The sequence below is a fragment of the Anarhichas minor genome, unplaced genomic scaffold, assembly GCF_050575085.1.
Source record: "Anarhichas minor isolate MPS153535 unplaced genomic scaffold, ASM5057508v1 ptg000090l, whole genome shotgun sequence".
NCBI classification, from domain to species: Eukaryota; Metazoa; Chordata; class Actinopteri; order Perciformes; family Anarhichadidae; genus Anarhichas; species Anarhichas minor.
The window spans coordinates 3,216,903-3,236,102 of NW_027466536.1; the positions used below are offsets into that span (position 1 = coordinate 3,216,903).

A 19,200-nucleotide genomic window follows, 5' to 3' on the forward strand; every position below is an offset into this window, starting at 1 on the left:
TAATCGGTCATCGAACAAACAGTTAGGACAAAGACTTTACTTATTATTATTGACCAAACCTGCCAGTAACATTCCACATGCAACTGCAAAACATTCCTTCAAGAGACATTGAGACTTTTGAATCTTGCTTTCATGTAGTTTCTAGTTGCTTCACTTATTTTACTGAAACTGAACTTGCCAATTCAGTTAACCATGATGGCAAGCCATGAAAGAAAACTGTACGGCTTGCCCCGTGCCAGAAGTATAACTATCTTGCCAGTCTGTTTTTCCCCCCCAAAAAAACATTTGGATCAGCAAACTTTGTGGAATTTCGATCAAAAGGTTGAAAAACTGTCAGCTATGAGGCATCATCTCCCTCGGCCCTTTTGGCCCTGTTTCCTCTTTAGTCTAGCCATGCCTGACAAGCCATTAAAAGGCCTGTCTGCCTGCAGCAATGGAGGGGCCTAGCTCCAGAGGACACAGGGAGTCAGATGAGGCTTGAATCAAGAGAGGACAGCGTGGAGAAGACCTCGCTCTTCACTTCCTCACTATGCTGAGCAATGAAAGGGACGGACAGGATTTGCTCTTCAATTAAACCATTTTCTCTTTGTTTCCTTCTCCGTGTGTGTCCCTCTTGGTTTTAGCCTCTATTCTCTCCGACCCCTCCGACCCCTCCGACCCCCCCCAACCCACTTGCCACACAACATCTCTCAAAGTGTTGTTCTTTGCTGGGGCGTGCCGGATAGCCATTGGCTGCTCTGGAGCCCTTTTGTCACGTTGGTGCACACGTCTTGTTGAATTTGTTTTGATGGGTAGAGAGTGTGGATGTCATATTGACTAGACAGCAAACAGTAAATACTTGTGACAGGAGCTGTTGGGGGAAACAAAGGCTTCTTAATAGCTGAATGCTTCAAAAGCAACAAGAAAATATAAAATGGCCATCACTTTTTGCCATCTCAGCTGGTTTTCGCTGTCTTTTGCAGTGTGTAATGTGAATATACGAGCAAATGTAGGCAAAGAAACACACATATACATGTGGGTTTTGCATTTAGTCCTGAGGCTGAATAGATTAAGATTACGTGTTTTTAAATTCAAGCAATGAACTCCTTCCTACCGACTGCTATAATGGTTTTTCATGATGATAATGATCAATGAGATTCCTCTCAGATGACCTATTGTTTGTTCTCTCTGTTCTGGTCGCTTTCCTGTCTCAACATGTGCTTCCTTGCATTTGATGGGAAACACAATAATCTGACATCTGTGCATACACTCACAAATGTTTTTCAAATCATATTGTGATGAAAAGCAAACACATATAGCGCGCACACAGGCGCACACACACCTATATATACACAATTTTCCAATGCCGTTTGTCATATTCTTGCGAGCCAGAGGAGCGGCTGCAGGAAATGATAGAAGTGGAAAAAGCAGCACCACGGGGGGGGGGGGCGAGAGCAAACTGTTTACCTTGTAGAGGAGCATGATGACCTGTCGCAGCTTGAGCTTGTGGAAAACGCAGACGTCGTACAGCGCCGACACAGCCAGGACGGTCACCCCGAGCTCCTTCCACAGCATGCTGCACGCAGCGCAGCCCAGGCTGCCCAGGAACCAGGCCACGAGTCGCCAGGGCCCGGCGTGGCCGCGCAGCTCGCAGTGACGCATGTAGCACAGCAGCGACAGCAAGAAGAACAGGGCGGCCCCTTCGTCGGCCCGGCCCACGACGCCCGCCACCGCCTCGGTGTGGATGGGGTGAGAGGCGAAGAGCAGGCCGGCGAGCAGGCTCCACAGGCCTCCTCCGAGCAGCAGGCGAGCCAGGGAGGTAAACAGGCCCGTCACGGCCCCGTGGAGGGCCACGTTAACCAGGTGGTAACCCCAGGGCTCCAGCCCACCCACAGCATGGTTGAGGCGGAAGGAGAGGGTGCAGAGGGGCCTGTAGGACTTGTGGCTGCCACTGTGTGTGAGTAAGGTGCCCCAAAAGTCATCGTAGAAGATATTTGTCCAAGGGGTCTCTGGAAGCAGATCCTGATTGGTCTTGATTGCACGGCTGGAAAGAGAATAAAAAAAGAAAACGGTTAGAAAAGGAATCTTGGATACTTTGCTGAATTTATGTCAATTCAATTACTGTCACACTGCTTCACTGCCTGGCCACCACCGCCCTGCCACATTCAATAAAATGCTACGTGTGAATACAGTGTTTAGGGTATACAGTATTTCCACTGGCAACGCACTGCTGATTCCCCCGAGGAGGATGTACGTATAGCTATTCTTCACCAGTGCGGACTAAGCACAAAATACAATTTTCTGCGAAATGAAACTTTGCATTTGCTCACAGCTTTACTCCCAGAGTGTGGTCATGTGGCGTTGACTAACAGAAAATCAGAGGGTGAGCTTCAAGCTCTGGGCAGCTTTGCCACCGCGGCTGTTACAGCTCTTACAGCTGGGGAATCTGTGGGGCTTAAGTAAGAGCACCACACCCTGAGCCCCAAACAAAAACTGACACGCAATAAGGGGAACGCCATGTTGGCAAAATGCAGCTTGGAGAGAAGGTGACCTGTGGTGACAATCGACATGGCAGCTCAGAGTCTGTCTGGGGACGAAGCAGCAGTGGTGCAAAACAGAGCTCTACGTCCATGGTTGAAAACATTTTAAACATGTGTACTACCAGGCTTTCTTGGCAGGCATGGCCACTAAGTAAGGGGCCAGTTTGACCTCCTCTCTGTCAGGGATGAACCTGCGTGACCTAACCTAATGCCGCTACATCAGCCACAAGCTGTGCGTGTCAGTGGCTGAGGGGGACGGACAACAGGGGTCAAGGGAGGGGCAAAAGAGAAGGCACGTTTCTCCCTACAGGAGTCCCTAAATGTTAAATGTTATTCCCGTCTTTTCCGCCATGATCTGAGGCGTCAGGCCGTTAAACTGGGGGGGGGGGGGGGGGGGGCACGCTGATGATTTGAGGGCAACAGAATGAGCCTCTGCAGAGACAAGGTCGTGGGCTATAGCAGCGCAGAGGTGTAATTAAAAGGACATGACACGTGATAAGAAGCCAAGTGCGCCAGATCGTAATGTGTCCTCACGGCAAAGAGAGACGGGTGCAGAAAAGGTGGGAGGGAGTCACAGACAAGAAGGACAATCAGTATTTGTATCCGTGTATAAAATAACGTAAATGTGAGGAAAATGAAAAAAGACAAAACTTAAAAAGCAGCTAAGGGAAATAAATACTGCCTGGCCTCGGGATGTTGGAAGAGGCATAGAAATAATCAGCTGGGATATAATAGAAATGCCTTGGCTGTCAGCGCACAGATGATTTGGTTTCTCTACAGGGTCTCTGGTCAGACTGACGGAGGCTCCAGCTCTCCACCAGCCCGGCTTATTAAGAGCCCAACTCTCCACTTCATGACTCAGATATGCCGGGTTTGTTTTCTCTGGCCCATTTGTCAAGTGAGATCTTCATTGCGCTACAAGATGCTCACATAAGAAGCATTATGGTTCAATTACATCTCAAAAGCCATTTTGGAGACAAGTGCAACCTCTTAATCGCTCTGCGACAACGGCTCAGAGCGGTTGAATGGGAAACAACCACAACTGAATTAACACATTTGCGTCGTAGTCCAACGAGTCGTGGGCAGTCTTCCCCAATCTATGGCAAATCATTAATCCACTGCAGGCCTCGATCACTGTCATCGGACCCAGCTAAGGGGCCAGGAGAGGTGGATTGAGTTTCTGCGGCTCGGGCCGGGCCCATTTCTCAGCAGAGCCGGAGGCGAGGAGGACCTCTCTGTGCACTGCAAACCTTTTCCAGCCTGGGAGCACATTCCTCCCCCGACCGCGCACCCGTACGCCGACTCCCTGGGGAGCGAGGGGAATCGTGTGGCCGCTAACAAGAGAGGAGCCCCTGAAAAACATCTACCTCTTGCTGCCGGCCTCTATTCCTCCACAACTCGTCTGGATCTCAATCTGTCACAATGTGGACTGAAACTGCAGGGGTGGAATCACAAACTAAAGTAAAGGCTTATGTACTTATGTAGGTATGGAATATTCAATTAAATTCAATGTATTTTTGTATCGCCCAAAATCACAATTGCAAGGAGCATAATGCTAAGTTAGCCTTCTGTGCCTATGCATTACACTGTAGACAATACCACTGACTGGAATAACTGTGGTGAACCCAGAGACCCTAGACATGTGTACAGAGAAAACAAAGGCAACATGGTGTCTGTTGCTCCTATCAAAGGCCTGACTAAGTCACTTTTACTCTAACACAAGCACACTGACAACCTCCCATTCCTCCTACTGTTTTTAAACTGCTTTAAAAAAAAGCCTTGCTTTTAATACTCTATGAAATTCAGTATTTGCATAAATGAGCCTCTAATGAGGGACAATTGCTCACCCACAGCCGTCGACCGTGTAATCATAAAGCCAGAGTAAAACAATTTCCTGAGTGGGCGTACCTTGAACCCTTTTTGCGGAGTTCAAAAGCATTTCCATGAAAAATGCTCCCTGCTACCTCCTTATCTCCTAAGATGAGGAATAATCACGTGAGCGAGCTAACCTCTTCACCTCCTGGAACAGTTTCATGTATAATGTGAACGCACCAGCAGGGTGGAGAGCAACGCAAAGACGACAGGATCCCACGGAAAAGAAGAGGCGATCTAAAATTGGAGATTGATCGGCGTCCATGCGGTGGGTGCACACACACGCAGGAGATGAGACGGGATATTAGAACGGAGATTGAAAACAGAGGACATTGTCTTCAGGATTCTCCCCTATACTACTACTCCATGAATTTGAGACGAGGCTGTGAGTGAAATGGACCCATGAGCAGAATAACACATTTCGTAAATCCTTCCAAAAGAATAGGCAAACTATTCTCAACAAAGAATGCATATGCTGGGGGCGTCTATCCGCAAATCACACAGTGGTACCAGACGAGCTTGTTATGGATATTGAAACGCTGAGGAGAAAGTCAGCCCTTTAAAACACACACACACGCCATATGAAGATTTCCATTTGTGACAGCGTATGAAAAGAAAATCAACTCTGGTGGGAGTTTGGGAGAAAGTGATCGAAGGTCTGCCAACTATGTGTCTCCGCCCGGCTTCAATATCTGAAAGAGGCACAGTAGTATTTTTAGACTGCCCACAGAGACACCGGGGGAGTCCACTCAGTGTTTCCGGCAAGCTCTTTTGTCTAATGTCTATTCCCATGGGCATGCTAGCCGACCATTAATGGCATACCTCCACCGCACTTATATGGTACCTAATAAAGGAAAAAAAGTTTTTTCCTTTGCCTAAGAGCATTTATTCAATCGGTTTTCTTTACTGAAAAGTTTCACAACACAAAAGCAAATACGGTTAAAATAACGTCTTAACAAAATTGTAACAGCTCATTTAACAAAGTATTGTCTTTTCAGGAAATGAAAGATAAATAATTCTGCTGTGATTACTTGTGTTCAACCCAACTCTCAATAAGCTCATTTTAAAACATAAATGATTAATGCAGAGGGTGATGAAGATGAAATGCACAATGATGGGTTGATAATTTGTCAAATGAGAGAAAGTGAAACATGACTATTTTGGGGCATTGTTACTAATAGCCTGCTAAAGCTGGGGGAGATGGACGAGTCCCACCAGCCAACGGCAATGGACGCCAAGCAAGATAAAATGTAATCAAGCGTTAACATTCTAAGACTAGCTCAGGCAGGGAGGAAAAAAAAGCACCTGGGTCCCATTCAACATGGAGAAAAAGTCCAAATTATTTTTAGGCTTGTGATCAAAACTATCCGTTTCTGCATTTTTCGGCTAAAATGTGATTAATAACTCCAGTAGCACAGTGTCCCTGAATGTTTTGACATCCTAGCTTGAACAAGAGGGGAAGCAGTGAATGAAAGACGAGGGAGGCTAGAGAGGACAAAGAGAGAAAGTGGTTGTGGGGTCGCTCACTGTAGCCAACACACCACCACTGAGGCCGCCGTAAAATCCCTATTGTCAAGAATGAATTGCTGCTTTCCTCCTTTTGACATGTGATTAGTAAGCCTATAATAAAAGCTATTAATAAAAGGAAACGGCCTCAAGGAAACGTCGAAGAGCATATTTTTTTTTACAATTTGAATTTGTTAGGCAGAGGAAATATCTCATGCTATTACATCTTAATTTACTGACCTTAATATAACCTGTTCTGCAAATGTCTGAGTGAGAAATATAACAGTTGTACTTTTTTTCCTGTCAAACTAACCAATATTATATTCATTTACAGTACAAGGAAAACAAACCAAGCTGTCCTCTTCACCTTTCCTTCGAGCAAATGAAGCGGAGGCTGTTACAATATTATCCCCGGCTGTGTGACGCCTCCCCTCCATCATTGTAATTGATGAAAGGCAGCAGAGTAAAGACGGATGAGCTCGTTGCGATGGACAATCAGGATAAAGGTCATTAATTAATTGTGGATCTACACTGAATTTACTCTGTGTTCTCCTAATGGAACAATTCCTTCCTTAAATATTCCTCAAAATCTATTCGTCATTGCTGCGTTGTATACAGATCCTTTGTGTGTGCACAGTAGCAGGTTTTCCTCTACCTGCTTCTTTTAAATTAGGATGTTTATACAGTATGATGTGGTGTAACGTGATGAGGCGTAACTGGCAATTTTGAGACCTCAACAATTTCGAAAACAAAGCAGGATCTCTGAAAAAAAAAAAAAAAAAGTAATTTCAGAGACTTTGTTTCCTGCATTCTGCCGACTTTTACAAAAGGAAAATACACTTTGTTAAACATGCCAAATTGTGTATGCGTGCACCTTTTTTTTCAGGTTGTAACTCATCCATTCAATCAAGAATTTTTGTAAAAGTGTTGAGTGTCTGTTTTTGTAACATTCATTACCATATTGCAAACCTGCTGCCACATAAAATGCACAACAAGGGATCTCACTAAAGACTCGAAAGAGTAAAAAAAAAAGGATCAAAGTGTTTCGTTCAGAGTGCAACATGCAACACCGTGTCCAATTCATCCAGCAGCGTTCCCTAACTAAGTGGAATAAGTCTTCCCCTCTGGGAGGGTATTTGCATTGCTCCACTGGCACAGTCATACACACTCGCTCCATTTCAAGGCACAGTAGACAAGCAAACACTGCGACACTGAGACTCGGAGTCTGGAGCGGGGCAGGCCCGTCCAGCACCGCGGTGTGCATTAGCTCGGTGAATGCCCGTGCCTGCTGTCTAGCATCCCTGATCAGCCTTTTGTGCTGCGCGGGATGGGCACAGTAGGGCACGACCTGAATGCTGATCCCCGAGAGCTAACCAGCCAGCCAGCGAACCAACCAACCAGCGAGCCACACTTCTATCCAGCCAACCCCCGGGCTGGCAGAATCCTGGCAGCCCGGCATTGAATCGCATGGTGTAAAGTTGCCAGGGGCACGAATGAGTCCTGCTCAAACCTCTGATGTCCAGCAAAAAGGCCTTCGGGCCACTGCTCTCTTTGATGGAGCTGTCTGGAAGTCTGTTTCCATTACTTCCTGACCAACCAGACATCAAAACAACTCACCAACACTGAAATAACAAGGATACAAAAATCCCAAACTATATTTCAACAACGTTATTGCGGCTCCCCATGTTAAAGCAAACTTTGAGAAAAGCCTGTTGATCACTGTCCAAACCAGGAGTGTTGTGAGCAAATCACCTAAATGTCGAAGTGTAAAGTTATCTGATGTTTATGGGCCATTCCAGGTGTAAGAGCCAATTACAGGAGCTGCATGTGCACCGCACAGCAGGGTGATACACTCCGATTATTGTATCCAGTAAATCTGTCAGCATGTGCAGGGCTGCTGGTCACTCCTGTAGGCCACGCACGCACGCACGCACGCACGCACGCACGCACGCACGCACGCACGCACGCACGCACCTCTTTCTCATGCACTAACTCTTCTCTTCTCTTCTGTCTTTGTATCCGTCACTATACTTCTATCTTCAACAGGCTGCCTCGTTGGGAAAGTGTGGTGAGCAGTCAGAGTTCAGAACTTTTCATCAAATGTTTATCACAAGAGTTAGGTGAAATTTAAATGGAACCCCTGCACTTGCACATAATGATGCACGCAGTACGCGCCTGTATGCTTTCGAAGCAATTAATCCAAACGTTTTTTGAGATATCTCAGTCTGAAGTAAAAGAGGGGAACATCCGACACGCAGACTGATGTAGGCACTGTATGTATCCCCTTTTGATAATTCCTAATAAAAGCTAAAAATGCTATTAAATAAGGATGAAAAGTAATCGCTTGAGAACGCTTTATTACAATAACATAGCACTACATTTCTTACAAACTTAAATATTCTTAACTGTTTACTATTTGTTGAATTTCTCAAAATGGTCAAATAATGGTCACCAAATTGATTGATTTCATTTCTCAGTGTCTTTTTATCCGCTTAAACACTTAAGTGGAAAATGTAACCACACAGGTTCTTATTAAATGAGCGTCACAGCTCAACAAGAATGAAGAACACGGTCTTTGTTCTCCAGCTAGTTGTACCTCCCGTGTTTCCCCGCAGCCTGACCCATGGCTAATGCCGCGGCGGTCACCCAGGCTCTGCTCGGAGGGGGCCACTCCACAGCACTCCTCCTCACAACAGGAGGGCTTTTGTCACGCTCTGACCTTTTCAGCCATGTGGTAATAAAAGTGTTTGATTTGTTCCTCCTCTCCTGTTTAGAGTGCTTCTCTTCCACATGGAGTCAGAGATCAATGCAGGGGGAGGCCACCCTTCCTGGGCTTATGGCCATGTAGCACGCAAGACCCATCCGGCCTGGCCAACCACTGGGCAGTGTTCGGATTTGGGCTCGGAAGATGTTGACCCACGGCGCGCTTCAGCGAGACCCTCGCCAGATAGAGAGGACCAGCAGAGTGGGATGGAAACATCTTTTTCGCGAGCCAGAGGTCAACGAATGAGCGAACAGGATTGCCCGGCCAACATTTTGCCGTCCTTCTTCCCAAACCTTTCTGCATGGAGGGGCTTTACGAGGCACAGCAGCCCTGAAGGATGAGCCTGAATCATGGCAAGTCAACGCAGAGGCCTCCGCTCACTGATGTTTATTGCATGGGGGGGGGGGGGCTTAAGTACAGGAAGAGCCTTTGAGAATACCAGTGGTGCAGAAAGGAGAAGACATCTTTAGTGGCCCGACCATCTTATATCTGCAGCATTTGAAACAGCTGTGTGTCGTCCCAGTTCTCCTCACAGCTTTGGAGGCTCTTCTGTTTAAATATGAAGATGCTGCCGGAGTGCAGGAGGACTCCGGGAGCTGGTCTTCCTGCAGGCGGTGCGATTAGAGGCCATTTTCTAGAAAGCCCTGTGCAATCAATCAAACAAACAAGTATGAGAGCTACAGGCACTAACGGCACAGGAGAGAGGCAGATGGAGACCAGGAGAAAGAGATCAATTGATTACTTTGCTCAGATCCTCCCGCCATTAGCTACTTATAAACCTCTAATGCAGGCTCATTGTTGCTTCTCTCTGCTCACCACAAGGCAGCAACCACAACACAGCATGAAAGCTCCCTTGGATGAATTGGGACACGCGCGCATACACAAAGAATCATTACATTAATGAATGGCAGCGTTCAAGGATGCAGCTCTGAGTGATCTCATTAGATGCTATCACAACAGGCCAGTGTTCTCACACGGCTTTTTTTTCTTCGTTCTCCCATTTGGGCTCCAGTTCCAGGCCCTAATTGAAGGCACATGTAGTCTGCTCACACAGAGATCGAGGGCCCCCATCGACAGCCACGTGGGTGTGTGGTGGTCGACAGTGGAAGGACGGGAAGGGGGGGGGGGGGGGGGGTCGGTGCTCCCTCTGGGATCAGCGAGGTTTTTCCGTGACAGACTGGACTGATGCACCTCCGATAGCCGATATTGCTGCCTCATTACCTTTTGCTTGATCTCAGATAGTCAAGGCCAATGTGAGCTGGTACACAGGGAGGAAATCAAGCTAAGGCGCGATGCTAATCAGGCATTTATTTTAGCTTAAACTGGAACCGGAAAACAAGGCTTTAGGGGGTTGATGCTTATATGTTACGAAATGAGATGAAAGATCATCTTTACTTTAGAATAACCCTGTTTAAAAACAGTGTTTAAATGTGCAACTGAAAAAGTTGAACTTTGAACAGACGAACCAAAAAAAGGAGAGTAACAGTGAGCCCACTATTAAAGTGAAAGAACCTTAAATATCCTTGCGTGAGACACTGACTTGTGAACCTATAAACATGTCCAAGAGGAAACCAAATAGCCTCTTACGTGTTTTTAAATGCCTCGCCTTCCACATGGTGTCAATTTATATTTTTGCAAAGGAGCTCATTTACGCATGTGAAAGTTTATGGCCGCCAAATCACACAAAACCGCACCTCCTCCGTAAACCAGTGCTCTTCACAGACTCTGGATTTTCTCGCCTAGTTTTCCATTTAGAAAGTGTAGAATCTCTGAAATACATAAATCAACACACGTAAACACAGAAGTTGATTCCATCTGTTCGAATAATTGCCAGAAAGCTTTTTAAGTGCTCGCTATCTTCACACACAGCCGCTCTTTTACGTCACGCAAACTCTTTGCTCTCCATTTCAGACGAGTGCAAAACTGTTCAACCCAGCTGTAACATATATGGTATGAACAGAATATTCAAGTATTCAGCAAAGTCAACTGATGACAAAGGGAAGGAAAAATTACACCACCAATCTGAAACAATTGCGTACAAATCAGACATTTTACTCAGCTCGTATTGCATCCAATAAGTCTTTGTGCCCTGAAATGGACACAAATGGAAAACCTGCTGTATTAAGTTATGTTTCCTCCTGCGTCTTCATGTCGTCTCTCTATTGTATTGTCATCCCCGTCACTGCACCACAAAAGACTTCCCCCGAGCTAATCTCTGACTGTTATTGACTCAGAGATGGAGGCAATTTCCTTCAGTTCCCATTGTGGAGCTGAATTGAATTCCGAACTAAGACACAACATGTACTGCAACAGTCAGCACTATTGGATTTGCCACATTGTACAATATACACAATGCAAGAAATCAAATAATAACAACATTCAGATGAACTGTATATATGTTGATGAGGCTGTAGCATCAGCTTTGAATTACTGTGGGATGAGGTGAACAGAATCAATTGGATAATGTGGGCGGCGATCGATGTGTTTGGTCGAGTCTCCTCGTCTGAGAGCAGGTATCACACAACAGCGGCAAATCCATAGTTTCTGGGTCCTGAGGGCAGTCCTGGTTGTTAAACAGACAGCTGCTTGTTTTCTCGTTCCTAACTGGCCGGCCCAAATGATCACGGTCATGTGACTCCACAGGGAGAGCAGCTCAATTTCAATATTTCCCTGAGAGGCTGGTGTTGAAGGTGAGAAACAGTCCCAGGTGGTGATAACTGAGCGCACGTTGACATTTCAAATTTAGCCGGTGCTGTGAGTAGCAAAAACATTGTTTAAAATTCCTGCTACGAATGTGGAAGCATGGGCAGCACACTGGGCCTCAGTGTTTTGGAGCTCGTATTTTTTTGATGAGGGGTTGTAAAAGTTTGGCACGGCTGAGATCTGATGTTACAGAGATTTAGTGGCAATAAAATGACGCTCAGTAAAGACGGTTGAAAATTTTACACGGGTCAGATAGATATCATGAATCCAAGCCGGCTCTGCAGATGGAAACTTTTCAACCCAGCGATACCTCAAAAACTTGGACTGAAATAACTATTTTAAATACTACAGGCAGTACGCTGACCTGAATGAGTGAAACAGGGGGAAAAAATTATAATTCAAGGCCTCTGGTAATGTTACCCAAGAGGTAGCGGTTTCCCTTTGATGTTTCCCCATACTGTATTCCTGGTTAGCAGCAAAACAACAAAGGACCATGTGGTGCAGAGGACTTATTACTTGAGCGGACCGGCATTAACAACTGAACGTTACGCATCGGCCTTGCAGGTCTGTGAACGCAGCATAGCAGCACCAACAAATCAATGCCATCCGTCTGGTAAACCAGAGCCGAATGAATCCATGAGGTATATAAAATGACATCCCTTTTATAGTTTAAAATAGTTACTTTGAAATCCGAGTCAAAGAAGGATGGGGATTTCATTAAATTTGCATCATTACCATCCGACATGCCCCATGTTAATAAAGTGTCAGGGTGGTACCATCACCACGGGCCTTGACAGAAGTTTTCTAAATTAGCGAGGCCTCCAGTATAATGAAAGGGAGAAGAAAGAAACCTCACTGACATGTGTGTCAAACATCAAAAAGCTCCACTCTACAGATAAAAAGGAAACTTAATAAGCCTCACATATAAAGATTTATTGATGCAAAGTCAGACCCGTTGGTGGACGTGGAGACAGAGGGACATATATTACGTTTTTAGTGTGCTATCCAGACTTCTGACGCCTGTTTTTTTGGCTCTGTAATTCGGTCAAGTATGATAAATATGTCTACAGGTCTGATCAAAATAGCCCTTTCTGAGATTCATGTGGTCTGTGATGGAGGTAACTCAACCGTTGGGGACTCCTGGGACTGAGGTCTGCTCTGTATTGCTGACTTCACTGCCATTAAAACCATACATGAGGCTTTAATTCACTAATAACACTGTACCACGTAAACACCTCATATAGTAAAAATGTTAATTAATTAAAAGAAAAAATCTCGTTTTTGTTTTCTCTAACAATAGGGAAAGAATGCAAGGACCCCCCCCCCCCCCAATGAATTTATCTACATCATCAGCCCAATAAACTGCCCAAATCGTCAGCGAATCCTCCTGAGCAACATGAAATCAAAAAAGACCCTTTCTCGGTCTTTACTTAGGCACATTCACACTGACAGAAAGACTTGCATTCATTGCATTTCTGGAATACTTGTTGGTGGCATATTGTAGGTGGAGTGAACAAAGCTGAGGGAGTGGATGCTGAGGCACTGGGCCCCCAGATAGGAGGACAAAGGCAGAGCTCAGGCTAAGTGAAAAGGGCCCTGACAAAAGGCTGAGAAGAAGAGTGCTTTATGGGCCGGCTGGAGGGAGAGGATGCGGAGCCGGGGGCCTGTGCCCACGCACCGAGGCCGTGGGTCTTGGTGAGCCGCTGGAGCACGACCATGTGTGGTCCATTATGGCAACCAGCAAGCACCACGCCTCCCTCAATGGGAAGACGGATGCCCCCTCGCTGATTGCCCCCGAAACCTGGTAAAAAAAGGCTCCAGGAACAAAAGGCGCCGGCCCCGTTGGGAGAGAGCCATTGAAAAAGGTCGCAGGAGCATGCCTGGATGGGTTTACTCGTCTTCAGGAGAGGACAATGGAGCTGACAGGTGCTGGAGGAAGACAGACAAGAGGACAGAGCACAGAGAAAGGAGACTGGTGGGTTTGAGTGTGGTGGTGGATGAAGGGGAGACACTGGCTTCCTGTGGAGAGCACAACGAGCATTTATGTCCTACATCTTGAGTTGGCTTGTTTATTGACGGAGCGAACAATGGAAGCTTGCCGAGTAAACGTGCCGATGTTGAATTGGTAAACAGCTAGAGACCGAAACGTTGTCAGCGGAACCGTCTACTGTTTGTGCTCATCTGCTTATCATGACACCTGATCCCTGACCAGCATCGCAGTCATTTAACAAACATGCCAATATTTCCAGGCTCAGGCACTCAAGCAGAAGTCATTGTCATAACACGGGGGAAAAAAGCTGTGACTCATCCTTCCCGTTTGTTCATTTGTCTTCATCCGATGCGAATGCCGCAGCCGCAGCCCTCGGGAGCAGGAAACAGATGGAGCCGTGTCCTTCATCAGATCAAAAAAAAAGCCAGGGAGGCAGTTCAGGCCCTCCAGGGCCTTGTCTGAAGCCTCTACAAACACGCAGCCTCCTTCTGCGTCAGCCGCCTTTTGCGCCTTTTCCAGGTCAGCCGCCAAAAGGGAGCGGGGGAGCAGGCGGCGACTTTTCTCAGGAAACCTTTCCTTAAGGAATTAGGGTCAGTGGCTCTGCTTCCGCTGACCTCCCGAGAGCTCAAGATCGGAGATCGGGGGGGGAGAAAGGAAGGGAGAACGGGAGGACACTTACGTCATTCCCTGTACTCCTTCCGCCCCCGTCTTCGGTGACCAGATCCCTTACACAAGAGGCTTTAGAGCTGCATTATCCGTTGCTAACAGCAGATGAGAAGGAGGAGGGTTCAGAGAGATGCCACTCATCAGACTCCACGATCCCCGTCCTGGATGTCCAGCAGGCCATATCTCACAACTGTCACTGCATATCTGTCAGTGCCGAGCACGTACGGCACATAAACACGCACGTTTCACACGGCACTCTGCAGCTCGTTACAGCCTGTGATGGATGCCTGGGAGCGGCCGCCATGTGCTCGAGAAGCTGAACAGTGCCTCTTGTTTCCACGCAACGGGCCATGTTTAGAAATCAGCTCAGATAAGGTTGAATGAGCTGCAACACAGAATATGCTTTTCGCTCCCGGACAGAGTGGCGTGTCTCACTGTTGTGAAATATGATAGTTAATGTTACGCAGCTGTCAAAGCAAGATTTCTTTAGGGGGGGGGGGGAATCCAGGCTGCTCCCGTGGTATCTTTTAAGTGATAAAATGAACAAGTCAGTCTAACCGTGCGATCACACTGTGAGTAACAAGATCAACAAGTCACCAGAGGGCCATTTATTGTTTACAGAGAGCCGAGAGAGAAGCCAAACTGAACCTTGCGCGAGAAGCCTGGCAGGCTGAGAAAAGTCCCCACGTCGGAACCTTTCAAGGACATCGGCCATTAGCAGCAAACAGATTTTCATGCTCTCCTTGTTTTAAAAAGGTGGGTTCATATTATATTTGAGGACGTTTACGCACTGTTGCTAGTTAGTTTCTTCAAGTCTGTTTATAGTTCGTCTTACAGACAAGGACACACCTACAAATACAGATTTAGGTTCTGCTTAAAGGAGGTATTTAAACAGTGTTTTACAATATCTCAGGGAAACTTCCAAGAGGAGTCTAATCGTCAAAAATATGAGTTGGAAAAGCGGGGATGTCTTATAATCAAAAATCGTTTTATATTCTGGCCAGTATGATAACACAGGGTGTCCCAACATCCATGCTGCCGGACCAGCTCCACCCTCAGAAGAGAGCAACCCCATCTGGCTCACATTGTGAACACGGAGGTGGTGAGAGCTGATGAGACTATCATCAGAACATCTGTAAAGGAAACATCTCTATGACAGTTGAGTGGCTTTGCCTGTTAAAGGGTTTGGTCAACCAGTGAAACGCCTCTGATGGGCGGGGCTGATTTTTCCAAGACCCCTGGACACGCAGAGACAACGGTTGGTTAGCAAACAAGAGGCAGCAAACAGACATTGTGCAACATCGCGATGGGTGTGACCACCCAGGTCCAGCATCTGGGATCGAGTCTGGAAATGAGTCAAGCACAGTCCGGCGCTGTGCAACACAAAGACTAACAACCACATGTTCTTCCTGTGGCGCAACAATCAAAGCTCTTCCTTCTAAGATAAATATCGGCCAACAAAGAATATCACACGCTCTTTTCATCGCCGGGCCAAATGTGGCGAAGGAAAGAATCGTTTTACAGAATGTGCAAACATAAAGGCTAATTTCCGAACGTCTAGGGAAGTCTGAGGTGGAACCATAACGCGATCACTGCCAAGAAGCTTTTATTCTATCTGCTTCCAGCCACTCCGGCGTGCAAACCTTCACTGCAGAAAATCCCTTGGCTTATTTCTCCCCGGACTGAAATATCCTGAGATATACGCCGTATCACACCATCAAGACAGGAACATTTAAACACGTGAAACAGAGCCAGCTATGGTGAAATCCTTCACCCGAAGAGAAGGTGATAAGTTCATCCTCGTTCAGCCTTCTCCACTCACCGTCACTCCACTCCCACCTCGCCGGCAGATAAAGACACGACGTCCAGATATAAACCGAAGGGGAGGAGATCAAAGATGTTTGGAGTTGAGCCGGGCCAGAAATACCATTCGGAGGTGAAAAAGTTGCTCTCCAAGCATTTGTCCAGGTACCAAACTGTCCTTTCTGGTATGTGCTACTGAATGCGACTGGCTGGGAAGCCCTTCGCAAAGTCGTATTTTTCATCTCGCGACACCTCTAGCTATATTTCAGGGATAACCCTCAGGCATATGCAGTATATTAAAAAATCAAAGACTACACACTGGGGAGTAATTTGTTATCGCAGGTGGCCCCTTACAAGCCGTTCCTTCTCAAGTCTCCCAAATAAAGAAAACAAAAGGCCCTCAGATTGGAAATGCAGCGCTTTCTTTCTTTGCTCTGCACAGAAAGCATTAAATAGAAAAAGTGCAGTTTTGGATGATTAAGGAATAAAAAAAATTGAATTAAATGTCCCTGATTTTTTTTTTTGCTTTCCAAGATCAGGCTGTCAGGGGCTTGTGTTGCAGACACTTTGCATAAGTAAACACGCAGATTTGTCTATTTTTCCCATAATCCCATTTGTTGCCCAGAGGAAGGGATTTGTGGGGGAAGCCTGAGGGGGGAGGATGGGTTCAGTCTGTGACCATCTACAGTAGTGAGAGAGAAGCTAGGATGCTTCAACCAGACAAGCAGGAGAGAAGCCTCCCTGACTCGCTCCCCCTCCCCCACCAACACACACTCACACATGCATGTATGTATATTCCCTCAGACGGACCAGGAACACACCATAATGGCACAATGACCTACAAACCACAACCCCACAGGAATTATTCACAAGCTTTTAAATCAGATTGCATTAAAAGTCAGCTGCAGCAGCAAAGCAGGGGGGGGGGGGGTCATGCTAAACAATGCTGCTTTGTTTCCAAAATACTGTATATTGGTAATCCAGTGGAGGGAGTACAACACAGATACTAATATAAATCAATAAAAAGGGGAAACAAAAAAGTTGTAGCAGCAAAAAAAAAAAAGTAGAAGACACATTAGCATTAATGACAGATGACGTGATATTTTTTCTCGACCATATTTATCTTTTCTTCTGGCTGAGTAATTAGCATAAAAATAGATCCTATTATGATTAGATATAAGTATGATATAAGTAATTAACCTAACTAAACCCAATTAATACTGTGCAATGAGTGTAATTTGAGATAAGAACCTTGCTGAAAAAAACCCTAAAAAACACAGTTGCACATAAAGCAGATGAATCAGTAGACTTTGAAGGCTAATGAACAATAAAATGATTCATCGTGACCGAGACATTTCACAAAGCAGCAAATACAGCTGGAAGTAGAGCTAAACCTCTTGTCATGTTTCTCATATCCTTTCAAGATTTGTAATTCTAGAAACTTAATGAATTCAGCAAGAAAAAACCGAAATAAATAAAAATGTAAACAAGATGTTGCCCTGTGTCAAATGGTAGAAAATAACATTATCTGTCTTATGTCTTTTAGTCGTGGACATGTACTGGAGAGAAAGGCAAGCACCTTTTCTAATGTTCAGTGAAGCTATGAACCAAGTGTTAACACCAGTATGCACACATGCTCACCCGCAATGATGCCATGCTAATGTTCAGCAGGTATAATGTTTACCATGTTCACCGTCTTAGTTTAGTGTGTTAGCACGCTAACGTTTGCTTATTAGCACTAAACACAAAGTATTTTGTGTATCGGACAAATTGAAATGTCGACCTGTTGATGGCACTAGATGTTACATTCACAACTACAAGTTGTAGTGGTGCCAGAAATAAGTCAGGGGATTTCGGAAGACATTAGGATTCATCCTCTGGGGAACAGGAACGTCTGTACATAAACCCCGTTGCATTTCACTCTGCACCAAAGTGATGGATCGACCAACATTGGCACGCCCACGTTGCTAGCAGATAAAATTACTTTGTAAACTCAGCTGGTTAAGCACTTCAAAAATATAGTTATATTATTGTGACTTTCATTAACAGTAAAAGGCAACAGCAAGGGAACCTAGTCTGGTTGTAGAATTCAGCTTTCTGTGTGTTAGTAAAATTGCCATTAAAAGTTTAAAAAAATGTACATAAAACTACAATGGATGGCTGCTAATAATGTCCAGGCTTCACTTATAGACCACTGGGTTTCGGAATAATTCCGTTAGTCAACTACTGCTTAATATCATGCGAATAATTTTCACAAAGTATATAATAAACCCATGTAGTGCATATAACATAAACTGGAAGTGCAACTGGAAACAATTAACACTATATTACAGCTATTTTCATTCCAGCTGTTTAAATTGTGCCCCCGTTTTATAAGTTCAGGATCATAAAACAAAGCAGCTTTTTCACCGTACAAGTCAGACACTGTGACGTCATCATCCTGAAACCATTCAATCAACGGGGACGAACTCACAGCTTTTCTGAAACTGTTTGGTAATTTACAACCACAAACCACAGAGGATCTCAGGCTGCCAATCGCTGATCCAAGGAAAGTGTTTAGAATTCCATTTCCTCTCTGGATGGAGAAAAGAGTAGCACTACCGGTATGAAATAAAGCAACTTAAATGCAAACAGCCTAATTCCTCTTGTACTCAGTGCTCTGATAGACCACCTGTTAGACTTGATGCTCATTAGGCTGGATACTGGGAGGCCGCCATGGGGCTTTTCTATCAAACAGTCAGACTCATCTTGGAGGAATCTGGCTGTTAAACGCACTCTCACTGGGAAATCACTCAGACAAGCTCATAAAAAAGGCACACACACACACACACACAAGCGTTTACACACACACACACACACACAGCCCCGAACAACACGCATTGCAGAATTTGAGCCGCGTTCCAATGAACCCAGAGGCAATCACTATCAACAGTCCTGAAAGACTCAAATAATCATTATCCAGCGGGTTGGTATTTGATTTGCTCTTCAGGTGGCTCCGGTGTGGAAAGTTGCCAGTGAAAATAGATCATCTCGCCGGGGAATAAGAAACAACGTCCTCCAGCACAAAACAGATGACGTCTTGTAGACATTTTGCGATCCCGTTCTTCTGATGGAGTATATGTTGTCAGCGTTTACTGGTTTCCAGCACTACAGTAACTGTAAGACTGTGTGGGAACACATCCATCAGACAGAAATCTATAAGCCAAAGACATAACTTCTAAAGATGTCAGTTTTTTTTTTTTTTTTACCACCATAAGTCATGCCGTACCCCACAGGATTTAAAGACATTACCATGTAAGAAAGAGCACATAGCCAAATAAAAATAGCTGAGATAGCATCACTCTGCAAGCCCCTTTGTCTTCTTTAATTACCCCTAA

At 45.5% G+C, this 19,200-nt stretch overlaps 1 protein-coding gene across 1 annotated transcript in view; it reads right to left on the reverse strand.

Moving 5' to 3' along the window:
- The window catches only part of tmtc2b (transmembrane O-mannosyltransferase targeting cadherins 2b), an 83,831-nt gene that overhangs the window by 44,165 nt on the left and 20,466 nt on the right, over window positions 1–19,200 (reverse strand). The window contains exon 2 of the mRNA XM_076082242.1: window positions 1,447–2,023. Within this exon, the coding sequence (XP_075938357.1) occupies window positions 1,447–2,023 (577 nt within the window). The remainder of the gene's footprint in view (window positions 1–1,446; window positions 2,024–19,200) is intronic.